Genomic DNA, 20,723 nt, shown 5'->3' with positions numbered 1-20,723 from the left:
GGTGAAGAGATAGCCTGCATTTGGGGAGCAAATTTTTACCACATGCACGTCAGAGAGAGCACTAATCTCCAGGAAAGAAAAAAAAATTATATATATATATATATATATATATATATATATATATATATATATATATATATATATACACACACACACACACATACACACATACATACATATATATATATATATATAAAATCTTTTAGAGTTAGCTGTCAGTTGATGCTAATCCAGAACATAACTCTGATGAGTGTTCTGATTTACAGCAGTTATCCCATAATAGGCCTCATAAATCTCTGAGCCCACTCAGTGATTATTGCCTTAGTTCCTGTACACAGTGAATTAGACATAGTAAGTGAGCAGCCAGAAGAGTTCCTCGTAAGTGCTACTGCAGCAGACAGAGCCATGTCAAAGTCCCTTAAGCTTTCCCTCCCCATTAAAAAAAGTAAACCCAAAGCAGTACTGCATATTTATATAAGCCACAGAGATATGTGCCACTATCAAAAACTTGAAAGAGACTAGGAAGCGGTTGGGAGAGGTTTGAAAAGTTTGAACTACCCCCAAAACTGAGAATACACATGGGTCCTGGAAAACATCATAGATTATTATAAACTTAATGTAGAGGTGGCTCTAATTATAGCTACTACCTAAGATAACAACCTCTCTACTGGAGCTGCTGACACTTGGGAAGCGGGAGCCAATACACCAAACATACTTTCTCTACCCATAACCAGACAACCCCAGATTCAGTGGGCTTTCTCCAGCACAGAGAAAAGTACTCTTGCCCCATCTTGCCTCAGAATTACATGGACTTTATGCTATAATTAAGTTTGCAAGGGCTTTGATGATCTCACTATCCCATTAGACAGACCTCATTGATGGATGACTTTGAGGATGCCATGCTAATAAAATTCAAGAAACCAAAATAATAAATTGTGTCAATATCAGCCAAAAACCAAATGGAAGAGATCATATGCTTGACACCATGATTGTTACTAGGAAAATGTTCAATTTAAAAAAATTCATTTGATACAGTACCACTAAGGAACTCATCTATAAAGTAAAGCAAGGTTTAAAAAAAAAAATCTTATTTGCTCTGAGGATAGCTCCATATAGAAACTCTTTTTGAGAAAAATTTTAACTATGTAACAAAATCTGAAAAACACTTTGCCTGATAGTAGTTTGCCCTTTGCAAACAAGCAAACTTTGGAGTTAAAGAGCTAAACCTTGCAAAGGAATACCTGCTGGATTATGCCAAGTCAATTTGCTTAACCTGGAAACTATGTTTTCTAAAATCCCTTTTCCTTCTGATTTCCCAGAGGGGAACTTGGGGATGTGAAAGGCAGAAGTGAAGCAATAGCTTTACATGGCAAAATTTTCATGTTTAAATAAGATGTCAAACAAGACACCAAGGAGTCCTGCAGACCCCAGCTTGCCCTTGTTTTATGTGTCTACCTTGCCTTTCCATTTGCTGGCTCTGCTGATCAAGAGCAACTCCAGGTCCCCATTAGACTTTTGATGTAGGATAAGGAGGCTGGTTCATACAAAGACACACAAGCTTCTCCTTCACGGGCCCATTTCAATAGCTGGAAGTGCTTGGCTTCTCACATTTCCCTGTAAACTCTCATTTGTCCACTTGCCCCAACACTTCAGGTGAACTGGTAAATCATCTTTCCCTGATCCTCTGATTCCTTCTTACACACCTTCATTCTTCCCGGTTCTTCTCATATTTGTGTAATATCTAAAGTCTTCGGTAAATTCCATTTCCCAAAAATATTCATCCTTAAATAAAGCAAGTCTGAGATACAATCTTTATTTTTCAATTTTACCTTTTAAACTCCATGTGTCATTTCATTTGATTTACAGGTTAGTTTTTATCCAGATCATTGTTAATGCATTATATCAATCTCTATAATAATTCCAAGAAATAGATATATTAATGTGCCATTTTTGAGATAAGGAAAGAAGTGCTTAGATTTCCTGGTCAATTGGTCAGCCCCAAACCAAAAGGCATTAAGTGGAAAAGCAAGAACTTGATTCCAGGCTAAATACTATATAGCAAAAATGATATAGGAACATGCTCTAGGGGCTGAGATTGTGGCTCTGAGGTAGAGCGCTCGCCTAGCACACACAGGGCCCTGGGTTTGATCCTCAGTACCACATAAAAATAAATAAATAAAACAAAGGTATTGTGTCTGACTACAACTAAAAAAAATAAATAAATATTTTTTTTAAAAAAACATGTTCTACCAGAAAAGGCAAGAGAAAACTGGCAAAAAGTGTCCAAATATATTTTTCCAGAACTCTGAAAATTTACCAAAGATACACAATAATACAGGAAGCAGTTATTCAAAAGAAATGGCCAACTCTTGATAAAAATAGCAAACTTTATTATATTTCAACTTGTTCCATTCTATACCTTCTTCTCCAGCTCTGTAGTTGGCTTGAAAACCGATATCCTAAAATCATGGTGAAAAACTAGAATGGACTTGGAGCTCCTTTTTAAAGCCTTATTTCCAGAAAATTGTCATTACATGCCCATTATATGTCAATCTGGTGATCCCCTGCAAGAGCCACTCACAAGGTATCTTTGACCTAACTCTGAGCTTGCCCAGTAAAAAGCCTTTGACAAAAAACTAGAAACAACTGAGCAATTTCACGGCTGTCTGAGGTGATAAGTAAAAGGGACAATGGAATTGAAATATACATTTAAAAGTGTCCATTTAACCAATTATAAATCTTACATTATCAATATTAATGATAAAAGGACTAAATACTCCAAAGGCAGGGACTGGCAGAAAGGAAAAACAAAAAACAACAAGAACAAAAAAATCACAATCCAACTAAATGCTATCTGTAAGAAATATACTTTAGATTCAAACACATAAAAAAGTTGAAAGAAAAAAAAATAAAGAAAAGAAAAAATGTGGGGAAAGAAGATAACATCACATAAAAAGTAACCAAAAGAGAGCTGTAATAGCTATACTAATATCAGTCTAAATATGCCTTAAGACAAAAATTGTTAATAGAAAACAAAATTTTTATAAAGTTCACTCTATCAAGAAGACATAGTTATATGTGTACCTGACAAGAGAGCCCCAAATAAGAAGAAAACTGACAAGACTGAAGGAAAAAAAATGGACAATTTAGTAATATTTGGAGACTTCACACCTAACTTTCAATAATGGATAGAACAGCTATACAGAAGATGGAACTAAAAGACTTGAATAATCTAAAAGACCTAACAGACAGTTAAAGAATGTTCCACTGAACAGCAGTATATGCACTCTTTTCAAGTGCATATACTTGAAGTGCGTATTCCCCAGGATATACTGTATGTCCGGTCACAATACAAGTCTCAATAAATTTGTAAGGATTGAAGTCATACACTGTATGTCTTCCAGCCACAATGGAATTAAATTAAAAGCCAACAGAAATAGGAAATTTGAAGAATCATGAATATGTAAAAATTAAACAGCACACTCCTAAATAAATAATGAGTCAAAGAAGAAAAACAACAAAACTAAAAACACATTGAGATAAATAAAAACAGGAACATAATATGCCAAACATATGAGATACACCAAAAGTCAGGCTTAGAGAAAAATTTATAGCTATACAAGCCTATGTAGAAAAAGAATGATCTCTAATCAGTAATCTAAGTTTCCACCATAAGTAACTGAAGAAAGAAGAGCAAACTAAACTCCCAAAAGCAGAAAGAAGGAACTAACACAGAAAGAAGCAACTCCAGCATAAATAAGAGAAAGGATAGAAAAATAACAGAGAAAATCAATAAACCAAAAACTGGTCCTGAAAACTCAAATTACTAAAATCAGAAATGAAAGGAGAGATACTGTCGCCAAATTTACAGAAATAAAAAGAATTGTAAGGGATACCACACTCCACAGGTACTTACACTCAAAATAGGATCTGAGGCTCAGAACATCAAATCATATTCTCAAAGCATCTGTTTAACAAAAAACACTTTCTATAAATACTTATTCTACTTCTAACTCCACTGCATTATAGACTAAAGATTCACCAGAGTTCAAGACCTAGTGTTCTTCAGTCTTTGCAAAGAAGACAATAATAATGGAAAGACTAAATAATAAATGGAAGATTAAATAATAATCAGGGAAATCTCTGGAAATTCTAAGGTGTCAAAAATTTAGCTTGGAGTTCCTTCCTCTGTGAACTCTCACTTACTGCAACTCTTGTAAGAATGAGGCACACAATGGGGGTACATAACTTGTCCTTACCAAACATTATCAGTTCTGGCAATTTTATGCACTGGAAGAATGGTCTGGAGGGGCAGCTTCCTAGAGAAGGCGGGGACATACTACAGCAGTGACCTTGCTTGTTGTGAAGTAACCTCTTTCCTCAAATTCCTATCCCACATTTTTGTGTTAAATAAGTTAATTCTTCCTTGCTGAGATCTTATACCTCTTCTTTCTGCTTAAAAAAAAAAAAAAAAAAAAGATCTTTCCCAAGGGTGGTGCTTAAAGGCAATATATTTCCTTTCTTCACAATGCATTCTTCACTTTCATTCTCTCTAAAATGTCCTAGTTTTTCTCCTTTCTCCTCCTCTTATCCACCAAATTTACATAATTTATTACCAAATAAAGAACTACAAAATCTGTGCCCAGTGAATACAAATAACACACAAGGCCACTGTGCATAGGCTGTGTAACATCACTTGCAATATTAAAATGAGTGGCCAGAAATCTTCACAGAATGTAAAAGCTTTGGTGTTTACTAGCTATGGGATGCTACCTTCCCCATGGGAAAACAGTCATGTACATTTTATAAGACACTAGAAAATTTTCACCTAAATGTCTATTAAATAGGTTAAAATACATTCCCACAAATGCAAAGGATATTTAAGTGGGACAACAAGCTGTAATGAACCTGCAGTGCTTGCAAGAATTCTGTCAGATGCAAACCCCAAAGGTCATTCCCTTACCCTTTGTATATATACAAAACTAGGCTGTCCCAATAATCTATTTTATTTTTCAATTCTACACAACTAATTATCATTCTTAATATAATCTGTGGCAATGAACACACACGTAAAGCTGTCAGTTTGCTACTCCAGATTTAGAGCATTGAACTCCCACCCAATGTGGACTGGAATTGCTTTTTTTCCTCCTGCTCAGCATCTGTCCCCTGATTTTTTTTTTTTTTTTTTTTTTTTTTTTTTGGTACCAGGAATGAATGCAGGGATATGCTAAGCCATATCCCAGCCCTTTTTATTTTGAGACTGGGTCTCGCTAAGTTGCTTAGAGCCTCGCTAAATTGCTGAGGCCAGCTTTGAATATGTGCTCCTCCTGCCTCAGCCTCTGAGTAGCTGGGATTACAGGCATGCACAAGCATGCCCAGCTCATCCCTGATCTTATAACAGGATTCCTCTTCCCGAAGAGATCCAGTCCATGTGGGTTCGGGTGAAGTCTATCAGAAGGAAAGCTCATCACTCAGATCTCTTAGCCTTTTATAAACCATTTGTTAGAGATATGAAATTGAGTATAGTTTCCCAGTGGAATTACTAAACTTGGGCTTCCTGTGGCCATCATGTCTGAACAACAAAGTCAAGATGACATTACCTGAGTCCCTGGATACAGCTCTCAAGCCATGCCTACTGGAATTTCAGTTGAATGAAACAATGAATACCCCTCTTTTCAAAGCTAGAGGGTGTTAATTCTTTAAAAAAACAAAAGAGCTCTAACACATTCCTAGATCTACAAGAGGAAGATCCATGAGAAAGTAGGTGCTTTTAGTCAGAAAAACAGATCAAATGACAGTTATTTACTAAATGCATGACCATGAACAAGTTGAAACTAGTGTTTTGAGGGGTTGATCTTCATGTGTACTTTAGCTACCTCAGGTTGAAAGAATTCGATGTGAAATGTACCTAGCCTTTGGGAGGCACATGGTAAGCCCTGAATGAATGCTTATCTTCTTCCTGGAAAAAGGAATGTTTATCCTTCCTTCCTCTGGAAAAAAACAGAAAGTAAAAAAGCTTGAGATTTCACTACTAGGAAGAAGGAAAGGACTTAAAATATTCTTGAGGAACACTAAAATTTTCTGCAAATAGTCACACCAGTCAACAGCTTATTCAAAGATAGAAGGATTGCTGTATCAACTGTTAAGTAGGTAATTATTTAACTGAGCCAATAGGAACCAATACAGTGAGGTCAGAGAGAAAAATAACTACCAATATTAGATAAATAGAGCTAAATTTTCACATTGAAGCCTAATATCAACCAAATATCAGGTTTTCATGAGTGTGTAGAATCACAAGATGAGTCCTAGGAAACTCAGAAAGGAGTCTGTACAAGATACCAATTGGCTGGGTGCAGTGGTGCATGCCTGTAATCTTAGCCACTCAAGAGGCTAAGGCAAGAGGATTGCAAGTTCAAGGCCAGACTCAGCAACTTTGTGAGAACCTGCCTCAAAATTTGAGGGAAAAAACATAAAAAGAACTAGAATTATAGCTCAGTAGTAGTAATAGTACCCCTGGGTTCAATCCTTGACACCACAAATAGCAACAAATATGGACAAACAAAAAAGAGACACAAACCAGTAGACTATTTCTTTAGAGAAGGATAGCTGAGAGAGAAAGAGAGATAAGGGCCCAAAAGAATCTGGAATCTGTGCATTCTTCTATCTTAACCCTTGTCACATCATACTCAAATATTCTATTCACATATATCAGTACTATCAGACCATAATCAGGTTGCATGTAAACTCTATTATTCATCTTTGAAATATTACTGCCTCAGCACACAGACTATGTAAGTGTTGGGGTAATTCAATAGATACTAAAACCACAAAGAGCTTACAGTGTTTTCCAAGGGCCTTCAGATTTTAAAGAAAAATAAAAAAGGTTCTTCCCATTTGGGGATGCAGATCAACTCCTTTATGGGACATAATCTGGCTAAAATCAATGTTTGAGTATCACTATATGACTGGGGAACAAAATTAATAAAATTATATTGTTCTATTTGTGTACATGTATGAATATGTAACAACAAATCCCACTATCATGTATTAGTATAATGCATAAATAAATAATTTATACTAGTGAACAGAGTCATCTAGTAGAATCTGAATGTCACAAGCTATCCTAACCAAGTGACAAAACCTAGGAAACAACTTTTCTTAGTACTAAAACCACTGAAAAACAAAATAGATGGCCTAAAAGGAGATCCTAAGTATCCAAGGAGTTTCTCACCCTGATGATGCACCTTTTTTCCCCCACATTTTTTAATATTTATTATTTAGTTGTAGTTAGACACATTATCTTTATTTTATTTATTAATTTTTACATGGTGCTGAGGATCGAACCCAGGGCCTCGCACATGCTAGGCAAGTGCTTTACCGCTGAACCACAACCCTTTCCCCATATTTTTAAAGTGGTGCATTATGATTGTGCATGATCGACGGGAATGATGATGCACCTTTTGATCAATTGGTCCAGCATTCAGAGGTAACTGAGAACCTGAGATATATACAAGTAAAGGGGTTAACATACTGAAAAACATTCCATATTTGTGACAGTCTGTTTTTCTGTAAGCTGTTATATGAGAAATTTGAGATTTAAAGGAGGGAAACACTACCCTAAGAACTATTAAGACTTCAGAGCTGATGATGTGACTCAATGGTAGCACCTGCCTGGCATGTGTAAGGTCCTGAATTTGATCCCTAGCATCACACATACCACACACACACACACACACAAAAAAAAAAAAAAAAAAAAAAGAAAGAAAGAAAAAAGAAAAAGAAAAGGAAAGAGAAAAATAAGGATTCCAGAAAGCACTCTGCCAGGGAAGAGGCCTTGGGTTTGGGGTAAAGAAACAGGTGAAAGTTAAGTTCAGTGAGTCAGAAGTAATTATCAAAAAGCCCTTCATGGCTTGATTTTTGCCTTGATTTTTGTAAATTAATAAGATGAATTAAAATTATAATGTGTGATAAGCAATGGTCCTCATCTGACCTTGTGTCTGGGAAGTACACAGGGAAGGGGAACTGGCAGACTAACAACCAAAGGAAGCTCTCCTGGCAAAAAATGCAAGAGAAAAAAAATGAGCTCCAGACTCCGAGATAGAACCAACTATAAAAAGTGTCTCTGAGGACTTAGATATGATAGACTTTGGCATACTAACTAGAGATTTGCTCCAAATAGATGGAAAAAAGGCAGGCTAACAATTTAAGAACACACTATTAGTCAGATTTGGTCTCCTTGGCAATGACTTTAGGAGTAAAAAAGAAGTGTGTATGTGTGTGTGTGCGCGCATGTGCCTGTGTATACCTAGAACTCACAACCATGGGTGTAGTAGTCAAATTCCCTTCTCCCTGAAGCAGAGAGAAATGTGGATTCTGATTTTCACTATAGAGTCTGGTTCTCAAAGACAGGGAGATGGACTCCTGGGAAGGTGCTCTACCATTCTTGACATAGAGTAAGGATGAATAGGGCAGAGCCAAGCAGCATCAAAGCACCTTCTCTTCTTGTAGAGGACCCTCCTCTTAATAGAAGGGCAGTTTCCTCCTAGTCTAAATCCTTGTTCTGCGAGTAGCAACTGGGACATGAAAAGTGCAAAGCACTTCCCCCCACCCCAGCTAGACACTCCTCTAGACGAGGTCTGTGGTGCTACCTAGTCCTATCCATTCTCTCACAGAGCCAACTATTCACTAATTGCTTTTTATATTATATGTGTGGCAACATATAATACTCTCTGGCTTGACTTTTCAGAGTATTTGCCAACACAAATAATCCAGGTCCAAGATAAAACAGAGTAATTTAAAACAGGCCCTAGTTATCCAATTAGCTGATCATCTCCTATTTGCTTTACCAAGCTGTGAGTATTTTCAATTATTTTGCCTATTTTTCTCATTCAAGTGAGCACAACAAGTTTTAACCTACAAATCTAATATCAAATTTTTAAGGGATTAACAGTAACCATGGTGGTAGGCAAGTGTGGGGAAGAGTACAGGTTTTAGAGGAAAGGAAGTCTGAAATCAGACTCCAAAATCTGCCACTTATTAAGAATAATTCATACTTTATAGGTGGTTATGAATAGTAGATGATAGTTACAAAATAATTACATAAAGAATGTAGTATAAGAAAGGCACTCAAAAATTACATTACATGACAACATGATCAGTGTCTTCAGCATTTACTGAGTAAGAATCAAAGAATCTTGAAGGTTCGTGTTTCTATTGCTAAAGTTAAAAAGTTCAAATAAAAGGGGGAAATCTCATAATTTGTCTTCAGAGAGAGAACAGTGTGGCAGCAGTTGGAAAGGTATCTTCTGCCACATGTAAAATCATCCATAAGGAACAAAGGATGTGGAGATTTGCTTTAATGCAGTAATCATTCAGCAAACCCGTACCAGTCATTCATTCAGCAAATATTTTCAAATATTTGCTCTGTGCAAGGCCTGTGATAGATTCCGGGGAGATAGCTGTAAATAATACAGACACAGGTCTGGTTCTTAGAAGCTTACATGAATAAGTCAGAGAAGCTAATATCAAGAGTAGTCCTGGATGCTATAGGAAGCCATAGGAGGGAGAGCAACCCCAAATCTGGAAAGTAAGTATCAGGAAGGTTCTCTGTAGACAGCAATAATCAAGGAGAAACCTGAAGAATAAATACAAGTTAGCTGAAAGATTAGCACTCTAGACAGACAAAAGGAACATGTACAAAGCCCCTGACTGAGGCAGTGCTGCAAAGACAGGAAATTACAAATAGTTAACCTTGCTGGAACTTCAGGAACAACTTGGATGAGAGAGTATGAAGGAGGATGAGGCAGACAAAAAGAGTAGGGGGAAACAGTTAGCAATGGATCCAGGAGCAAGATCATGAAAAATCCGTAAACCATTTGCTCTCAAGGGCTCCAATTTAACTCCGGAGAAAAAAGGAAGTTGCTGAGGGGGTGGGAATGACATGGTCAGATTTGTCTTTAGGAAGATCACTTTGGCTATAGCATGGGAAATCTTTTAAATCATTAAAAGAAACTCTATCTTAGAAAACAAACCCCCAAAACAAAAAATTAAAAGCAACTGCTTTAAAAAAAAAAAAAAACTGTTTTAGAAGTAAAACATTTACTTGCACCTTAAATGAAAACTTTTTTTTAAAGAGTCCACAATTACAATGATTTGCAAATGTAGCACAATAAAATATTTGGCTATGGAATCTCACATAAGCCTTACTTTCCAGAAACATATCACCCCCCTCGCTTTCCACCTTCACTGCCATCCCCCAGGCAGCTTATGCCAGTGCAGTCTTTGCTGCTCACTTGGAGAGCCAATTTGCTCAACAAAATAAGAATCTGCCATCAGCTACAGGAGCCAAATAACCCAAAATAGTAAATGTTAACAGATGAGACCAGTTTTGATCCCAAGGTCAAGCAAAATAAATCTTAGATGTTTTGCCAGTGACCATTAAACAGCGAGAATATCTGCAGGTAATTTCTAAATTAGGAAGTCTGAGCCCCTACGGCAGCACAGTACAAGTGTCCAGAGTACCAGAATAAAATCATTAGAATTAGACAATTCTCTGAATTTGCCTTTTAAAAAATAAATTATGCCATTAAGCATTAAATGCAAGGATTAAAAGTTCACAAACTTCTAGTTAAGTCAAAATGTGGTGAAAACTACTGGCACATGACCAAATACTAAAAGTATCTCAGCTGTTTAAGAAATAAAACATTGGTTTCCAACTTGAAGCAAACCTTTTTAGGGTATATGGCTAAACTGACCTACAAATATAACATTTAAAAAACAGGTAAGGAAGATTTTTTATGAAACAAATAAAATAGTAAAATCAACTTTTAAAATCAAGATTTTGGGGGGTTGCTTGGCTAGAACTCACAAAAAGACTTAAGACAAAATATACATTTGGGGCTGGAGATATGGCTCAAGCGGCAGCGCGCTCGCCTGGCATGCGTGCGGCCCGGGTTGGATCCTCAGCACTGCATACAAACAAAGCTGTTGTGTCTGCCGAAAACTAAAAAATAAAAATATTAAAATTCTCTCTCTCTCTCTCTCTCTCTCTCTCTCTCTCTAAAAAAATATATATATACATTCTGAAAATTAAATATGCACATTTCTAAGAGAATTTAGAAACATACGCAGTTATCCTAACCATAGGACGATTTTTACAAGGTCATGTGCCAATTTTAGAAAATAGTATCACAACTGCTTAGGGGACAATCAAGTCCCTTCTCTGAGGGGAATAGATGCAATAATTACATTCTTTTTCTGCAACTAGGGAATCTAGCTTTACATATTTCCTAAAATGATTAAGCTAACTTAATATTTCAAAACATGCTTTAGGTATTCACAATTCATCACTCTGCTTAATTATTTCAAAAATTACTTTTCAAAAACTACCATATTCTCATACACAGTCATTTATTTATTACTTGACCAGTGTGAGAGACCAACAAATAAAGAACGAGGCAATGGGAGCCACAGACTGGAAGTCACCTATTCATTCACCTATGCATTCCTTCATTAAACACTGGAGTATTACTTTAGTGCCAGGCAATAGACACTAAAACAAAATAAAATAAAATAAGGCCCTGAAGAAACATAACATGATGTTTTATCAAATTTGAGATGCCATCAATCATAAGGCAAACTCTTAACAAAGAAAGAAAAAATGCTTTTAATTATGATCTAATGTTTGAATGAATCACACCAATTTCTCATTGCTTTGATTTTTTTCCAATCTACTCAGGAAAGTTTGACAATTCTTCCTCCCTTTAATACATTACTTGACATTTTAAATGGCAGCCTTTTATTTTTTCAACACTTCTCTGTATAAAACAAAACATCATCTCCTTTTGGGTTTCTTCCTTTCTTGGCTCCCACAAAGCATTTGATTGTTGCTTTTAAAGAAAAGTTGATGGAGTCCTGACTTCTCTAATGGTATTTATTTCACTAATTCCAAATTTACATCTCTCTACTTAGGTTCTGTCCTTTTCTCTGTAATCTATAACTTTTTATTTCAAAGCCAAATCATAATTAAATCTTTTTGAAGTTATTTTAAAAGGTAATTAGAGTCAAAATACAGACTGCTGACACTGTGTCCATAGATCAACTGAAATGATGGTACTGAATATAGCTGTAACTATGCCTCACATGCAGAGGTACTGATAACTTGATGAGATACAAAACATATGAAAAAATACAAATCTTAGAATCAGAGAAGTATAACAACAAACAACCCCAGAGCACATATAAGGTAAGCCCCATTCCATGTACTCTTCATATACTGTGTCACAGAAACCTAGAAGGTAAGCAGGTTGCGTGTTTCCAGATGAACATGGTAACATCACAGAGCTCGCACATGGCCAGGCTGGTATCTGAATCCAGGCAGTCTAGCACCAGAGGCTGTGCTCTTACCACTCTGCTACACTTTCTCTCGAGTAAATAACAGTAACTAGCACTGTGATCAGAGGAAAAATCCTAGGAGGAAAATTCCTAAGGAAAGTGACTCTTCTCACTTAGAAAAGGACGGATCTGGCATGGATGATTGTGGAGTCCTTCCCCAGCATCACAACATTAATAATTTTACAACCTTCTACAGGAAAATCTTAGCCCTATGCTGGAGAAACCTTAAGCCAAAACAGTTCAAAGACCTTCACTGCCATTAACTAATGAAAGAATTGTAAGCCTAAAATAGACATACTTTGGAAGGTATTTAAGAACAATATGTACTTAAACTAATTTTTACCTTTAGGGTGATGGCAAAAGGTTGTCTATAGCTATAAGCAAGCCAATTTATGGGTTTTACTCTACTCAGTCATTTAAACACTTAATTCAGAATTAACACATGACCACTCACAATGCAGAATCTCTGGTCTTAAAATTCTGCTCATATATAAGTGGAAAAACAACAGATTACTAACAGATGCAAATAATGCAACATTTCCCCCTCTTGACCCAATTTGACAATGGAATTAAACATGCAGCACACACTTGACAACTCTTCTGACTCAAAAGGGACTGCAACACCCTGTGGATCTTACACAAACCATATTTTTTTATTCCATGGCCTGCCTGGGTCACTTCCTCAAGCCCATAACCTCATCATCAGGAAACCTGGTGAAAATTAAAATAATTCCTAGTATTTTACTTTGAAGTTGTCCTATAGAAAAGAGTCAATGAAGGATGAAGATCAAAATGCAGTGTCTTCAAAGCTTTCATTTAAATATCAAATTAAGGGGCTGATGGTGTGACTCAAATGGTAGTATGCTTGCCTGGCATGCATGCGGCCCGGGTTTGATCTTCAGCACCACATACAAACAAAGATGTTGTGTCTACCGAGAACTAAAATATAAATATTAAAAATTCTCTCTCTCTCTCTCTCTCTCTTAAAAATAAATAAATAAATATCAAATGAATATCATTCTTCTTTCTCTTTTGTAGACACATAAAGTAATCTGCCCCAACAGCTATTAAAAAAAATTAAAAAGTTTTCTGGAAAAAAGTGAAATAAGTGAATTTTGGTAAAAGCGAGTTTAAAAAACAGCAAGGAAGAAGATGTTCAAAGGGAGACAGGTCTCACCAGGACACAGGACTTTATCACTACATACCTTCCCATGCTGCCCAGCTCTCTCATAGCAAATGACCACGTCTTCCCACATTTCTAGCTTCTCAAAGATCTGAAGAGCGGAACTGGTACATCCCAACTCAAACAGCAAACTTGCCAGTTGGCGCTAGAAAAACCAGTTCAAATAATTAACACTTCTTGATAATTATTCTTAATGTAAAAAGTGAGATTCGTGTTTCACTTGCAGATATACCCAACCTGACTTTTTAAGGGCTGCTTATTGTAATAAATGTACAATTTCTATAATTCAACTTCTAATTAAGAATCTGTAATGATCCAATACTTACCTTTACTTTAGCAAACTTCATTAGAGGGGATGAAAAATTGAAATACAATATAGAAACCTGTTCAAAATATTCAATATGTTGATTTTATTACAAGCTTTCAAAAGAACTTCAAAGAAAATTAATATTTCCTTCTTACCTAAAGATTCTATACATGACACTCTCTGATTTGTGACGGTAAAATCTGGTAAAAAAATTTTTTTTTTTTTTTTAACTCTGAGCAGGTACTGCAGATGACATGAAATCCATATGCATCAGTCCACATAAACTTTCTATATGAAGGCATCTCCAGCTCTTTCTCACTCAGGTTTTCTAAGATTTATTTTAAGCAAATTCTAACCATCTTAGTACCTAATTTCCTAGTGCCTGGCAGATAAAAAGGAGCAAATTAGGATAAGGTCAAAGAAGGTGACAAGTGATCAACAGTAAAAGTATTATGGTTTATAAATGGTCCATCCTATGGAAATGGAAAAAAATTTAGAAAAGTGGAAGAAAAAAAAAGGAGAAAAGGTACACTTGCACACTAGTGAGAGCTATATTGTTTTCTCTTTTAAATACACCTTTTTTATACTGAAAATTGGAGTTGGCACTGTGGTGCACACCTGTAATCCCAGCAACTAGGGGGGAGGCTGAGGCAGGAGAATCATGAGTCGGAGACGAAAAGTTGATGGAGTCATGACTGCTTTTTTTGCAAGACCCTTTATCAAACTATTAAAAAAAAAAAAATGTAAAGGGGATGGGGCTGTAGCTCAGTGGCAGAGTGCTTGCCTAGCATGCGTGAGGCACTGGGTTCGATCCCTCAGCACCACATAAAAATACACAAATAAAATAAAGGCATTCTGTCCTTCTACAATTACAAAAAAAAAATTTAAATGTAAAAAGGGGTATAAAAGAAATTGGACACACATTTAAGAGTCAAGAAGCTGGGACTGGGGTTGTAGCGCAGTGATAGAACGCTTGCCTAGCACATGTGAGGCACTGGGTTCAATCCTCAGCACCACACAAAACTAAATAAATAAAATAAATAAAGGTATTATGTCCATCTACAACTCAAAACAAATTTTTTTAAAGAGTCAAGAAGCTAATGGATATGGAAGATCTAGGATAAAAAAAATGAAAAAGCAAAATGAAATACATGAGAGAACTATAAGCTAATATATTCTCAAAATAAATAAGAAGGTGGTCCTATGTTTTTTTATTCCATGAAATACAGGAGAGTTTGGCTATTTGGGAGCATTTCATGATATCTTTTCAAAAACTGTACAAAGCATATGAGAGCTAGAATAAATCTTGGTGTTCATATAGTAAGTACATCAATTTTTTTATTTAATAAATGAAGGAAGTTAGTGACATCCAAGATAATAAGGCTAGTTAGTGGCAGAAGAAAGTCTAATACTCTTTTTATAATAATTGTGCTATTATCTCCTAATCTCTAAAATAATACATAAAGATATGACTATTCCCTTCATGTAAGAAAAAAAGTGATTTAACTTCTTAATGAAAAAATCTTTATCTAACTGCCTAAGGATTCTAAAATCAACAGCTTCTAAAATCTACATGCAGGCAAGATAAACATTCAATCTACTAGAACAGTATTTAAGTTTCCTAATGCTTCTGTTCAGAAACAGATACAAAGGCTATACCCTCAACAGACATATTTAGTCATACTAATGCAAGGTTGGAAGTATTTATCTCCCATGACAACATAGATAGAGCATTTACAAATTTCCCAGATCAGAGTCAAAAACATTCCAAAAAATTCTAGTTGTTAATACCTTCTTGATGAAGAAGGTACTGCCTTTGAAAAATATGGAAGAACTTTTTATTGACCTGTATTTTACTGAGACTCCTTCAATACATAAAGTGAATTCCAAAGTGTAAAACACATCTACTTTAAGATTATAACCTACTCTAAGAAATCTTACAATGGGGATTCTGAGTCATTGAACAGTAGGTGGCATTTACAATTCTAAATACTACTTACATACATAATGCACGAGAGAGAGCACAGGACACTGATTAAAATGCCAACAGTTGCCAAATCATCTAGAAGCCTCTGACTGGCATCATTTGACTCTATTTAACCTCTTTGTGCTATAGCTTCCCCATCTGTAAAATAGGGATATTTTTATAAAATCATTGTAATAAAATAAGGTGATACATAAAAACTGCAAAAAAAAAATGCATACACCACACTAAGTGTGCAGCAAAAGTTGGCTGTTATTAGCAAGCACAATCCAAGAAGAGATATAAAAAGGAGGCAAATGAGACTCAACATCAGGACACCAGGGATCAAGTTCATATATTGATCAATGCTGGAAAGTTAACTGCACCGGGCCTCAATATTCTCCATAAATTAAGAAACTGAATTAGGTACATAATCTTGAGTGATAAAATTGTATAAACCTTCAGTGATAAAATTTTACAAATCTTCAGTGCTAAAAGTTTACAAAATAGGGGAGATACATCTATAGTATAAGAAGACCACAGTATAGGGGCCCAGAATCTCTACCTCAACATGGGCTTTTGAGAGCCACACAAGGTAACCATATACTCTTAGAAAGAGAGCAGCTAGCCAGGTGCAGTGGCGCATGCCTGTAATCCCAGCGGCTCGGGAGGCTGAGAAAGGAAGCAACTCAGTGAAACCCTGTCTCTAATTAAAACACAAAATAAGGCTGGGGATGTGGCTCAGTGGCAGAGTGGCCCTGAGTTAAATTCCTGGTAGCCCTCCCCCCAAAAAAGAGAGAGAACAACTAGACATCTCTCTCAGGATACAGTGGCACATGCCTGTAATCCCAGTGGCTGGGGAGCCTGAGGTAGAAGGATCACAAGTTCAAAGCCAGCCTCAGCAACTCAGTGAGGCCCTAAGCAACTTAGCAAGATCCTGTCTCAAAAAAAAATAGTAAAATAAAAAATGGATTGGGGATGTGGCTCAGTGACTGAACACCCCTGAGTTCAATCCCTGGTACCAAATAAATTAATGAATAAATAAAGTACCAAATATAAATGCTTTCATTTTGATTTTCACATTTGTTTAAGGTTCATTCTTCAGGAGTTTTTATGTATGTATGTATTTATTTGGTACCAGAGACTGAACCCAAAGTGCTATACAACTGAGCTATAGCCTTAGCCCTTTACCCTTTTTTTTAAGACAAGGTCTTGCTAAACTGCTGAGGCTGGCCTTGAACTTGTGATCCTCCTGCCTCAGCATCCAAAGTCACTGGGATTACTACTGTGCACAGCTTAAAGGAGTTTTTAAATACAAAAAGTTGCTTTGAAAATGAAAACATTCATGGTTCTTCTATATTTAACTTCAAGCATCTACTAATACAGTTTTAAATTATTTTAAAAATATTTTAAAAGTCTAATATCACTTTAATCAAAACAACTTGAAGTAGTTAGCAATCCCCAGCTACTTTTTTATTATTTTCATTCAAATGTTTGAATATTCAAACATAAATTGAAATTATCCTTTTCTAATACAAAGAATTTTCCATTTCCAAGGACAAACAAAAGTACCTGAATGGCCCAGTACGGTGGTACTTGACAGCAATAGAAAACCTTTAATCGTTCCAATACAGATGTAGCTTTATCTTCAAATTGGTCTGCAAGAGCCTAAAGAACACAGATAACAAGTACAATCTATTATTGTTCAGTCCTTTTTTTTTTTTTTTTAAAGAAAAACTGTTCTTTAGCATACCTGTTTCACAACATAATGACAAAGTGATATTTGACAATATCACTCTCCAATATCAATCAGGGAGACTTTATATAAAGAACTGCATTTAAAATTATTTTCTCAGGAATGAAGTGAAAGGAGAAAGTATGTCTGTTTGATCCTAAAGAGTGAGTTCTTCACTCCTCAGCAGCGGCTATCAGGTTGAACATTCATTCTTGCAAGATCATCTACATGGGGCAGCGAGCGGCTGCAAACTATACACATTGAAGAAATCCTGCACTGTACTGAAATTCCTACCCTGGTACTAAATAACTAAACTCCTGGAGGCTATAGCAAGAAGCAGACCAAGAAGACTAAGGTGGCTGACTCACAAAAGGAACCAGAGCCAACTGAAAAGTCAGAAACTGGCACTATGCAGTGGTCAAGTGATCTGTCATCAAAAGACCTCCAGACTCAATATCTAAGTGGATACAGACACCATGGAGTTCCTAGACAAACATGTGGGCAGCAGTTTCATTATTGACCATCTTCCTCTCCATCTTCATTAGTTATTCCAATTGTATGGAGCATACAAAATTCTCTGATGTTATATTTGGGCCTTCTCTCAACTCTGAATTATAATGACACTTTTTCCATAATGAATTACTCAAATTATCTTTTTCTACCAGTTTCACAGGCTTATCTCTGAAGATTATATGATAGAAACATGTTAATGTTAACTTTCTGATTTTAATACACAGATTGGATTACAGTAGGAGAATGTCCATGCTGTATTTGAAAATGATAAAGCACCTTGTGGCAACTTACTTTTCTATACATTATGATACAAAGACAGTTGTACTATACTTATACCGTCTCTGCACCCCTCTCCAGGGTGTGTCTTAACTAGTAGGCCTCTTTAGGGTTGGCAGGGATTTTTTTCCCTACTATTTTTTTTTATTTTAAAAAGATGAATTAAAAAAAAAAACAGAATTGTAAAGCTATTTCACTCTTATATAGAATGTACTTCTTTCTACCATAAGCATGCCTACCACCTAAATAAGATTCTCCTACCCATAGAATATTATAGCCAGGGCAACAATGTACTCTTATCTCCTCCACTGGACTCAAAAGTATTCTTTTTCACTTGCTAATTTACTAAAAATACAAGGGCATTACTACATCTTCAGGTTTTTCAGATCAGGATAACTTTATTATTATTTTTTATTATTAGTTGTTCAAAACATTACAAAGCTCTTGACATATCATATTTCATACATTTGATTCAAACAGATTATGAACTCCCATTTTTACCCCGTATACATATTGCAGATTCACATCGGTTACACATCCACTGTTTTACATACTGCCATACTAGTGTCTGTTGTATTCTGCTGCCCTTTCTATCCTCTACTATCCCCCCTCCCCTCCCCTCTCCTCCCTTCTTCTCTCTCTACCCCATCTACTGTACTTCATTTCTCTCTCTTGTTTTTTTTCCCCTTTCCCCTTACTTCCTCTTATATGTAATTTTGTATAACAATGAGGGTCTCCTTCCTTTACCATGCAATTTCCCTTCTATCTCTCTTTCCCTCCCCAGGATACCTTAAAGCAACTGATTCTAAAACAATTCCATTATATTCCAGAGCAGTGGAGTCCTTTACAGAAGTGATAAATAGGAAAAGCAGCGCTGGTAGGTAAAGTTCCTAGATTCTGTTCTAGGTCTATCCCCAACAAGTGAGCCATTTAATCACAATGGCACACACCTCTGAAATGATTTTGCAAATGATCCTTGCACTGTCAACAATCTGAGTATGACTTTATCAAAACAGTGTTTTGTTTTGTTCTGTTCTGTTTCAAGCATTTGAGGAGATTTTTGGTTAACTGTCAGCCCCATTAGTTGAACAGAAGAATCATGCACTTATGTTAGGGGCAAACCAAATGCTCAAATAACCTGGAAGGCGATGGTAGAAGGTAAATGATACGAAAAATGGGCTTGAACAAAAGTGAGCTCAGTTACTATTGTATACATTGTTTTATTAACAAGAACATATACAATGTGCTTGCTGAGAGAGTAACATATTGCAAACTTTCACATATGCTCAGAAATTTTGGTAAACAGTCTCTAAAGCACTGTGTCCTTTCACCAATCCACTTTTTTTTTTTCTTTCCAGTTCCTAAACTTCAGGAATTTCACATCTGAAAGTCATGGGCACTTGGTTATAAATAAAAACAGATATGAAGATGTAGTTTTTAAGAAAGGATGGTAATGTAAAAACTGGAGACAGAGAGGGAGAGCACATACACATGCAAGCATATCCAGACATAGGATATGCTTAAACCAATCATTAAGAATGGTTTGAAAGCCAGGTATGGTGGCACATGCCTATAATCCCAGAAGCTCAGGAGGCTGAGGCAGGAGAATTGCAAATTCAAAGCCAGCATCAGCAACAGTGAGGCCCTAAGCAATTCAATGAGACCCTGTCTCTAGGTAAAATACGAAAAAGGGCTGGGGAAAAAAATAAGGAAGAGAGAGCAAGGAGTGCTCTGGGACACAGACCAGAGGTATGGGGGAGCCAATCACAGAAAAGTCTGCCACAGCTATTGGATACATCAGAGACTTCATGGTGCAAGGACTACTGTGACATAAGACTGTTTTGAAGTTTTAAGGATTTCTTTTTTATTTTTGTGGGAGGGGCATAGGAGATTGAACACATGGACACTTTATCACTGATCTACATTTCTACCACCTTTAATTTTTTATTTTGAGACAGGCTCTTGCTAAGTTGCTCAGGGCCTCCCTAAATTGCTGAGGTTGCCCTCAAACTTGGGATCCTCCTGAGTCTACAAGATTATAAGAATGTGCCACTGTGCCCAGCAAGACTTTCTTTTAATGTGTTTCTCACAAACTCCACCTAAAAGCATTTATACTTTGAGTGTACTCTGAGTAAACATTTATATAGATGGAGCTTCTAGTCCCATGCAAAATCAACTCCCAAATCCTCAGAAGCCACACTATTACAGGTCAGGGAGTATTTCTATGGATGATAAAATAAAACCCAGAAAATAATAATACATACCTTATTTTTGATGCTGTTTCAGTACAGAAAGAATGTCCCAGAAATACTAAAGGTAAAGACTACACTGTAATACTAGCACATGGAGAATG

General features: G+C 36.2%; 1 protein-coding gene across 1 annotated transcript in view; it reads right to left on the bottom strand.

The window, feature by feature from the left end:
• The window catches only part of Ttc27 (tetratricopeptide repeat domain 27), a 167,829-nt gene that overhangs the window by 65,818 nt on the left and 81,288 nt on the right, over positions 1 to 20,723 (bottom strand). The window contains exons 11-12 of the mRNA XM_076833443.2: positions 17,419 to 17,514; positions 13,599 to 13,721 (exon numbers count right to left, since the gene is read on the bottom strand). Of these exons, the coding sequence (XP_076689558.2) occupies positions 13,599 to 13,721; positions 17,419 to 17,514 (219 nt within the window). The remainder of the gene's footprint in view (positions 1 to 13,598; positions 13,722 to 17,418; positions 17,515 to 20,723) is intronic.

The sequence above is a fragment of the Callospermophilus lateralis genome, chromosome 14, assembly GCF_048772815.1.
Source record: "Callospermophilus lateralis isolate mCalLat2 chromosome 14, mCalLat2.hap1, whole genome shotgun sequence".
Taxonomy (NCBI): Eukaryota; Metazoa; Chordata; class Mammalia; order Rodentia; family Sciuridae; genus Callospermophilus; species Callospermophilus lateralis.
Note: the sequence above shows the minus strand (reverse complement) of the source record. Positions and strands in the feature narration are given on the sequence as shown.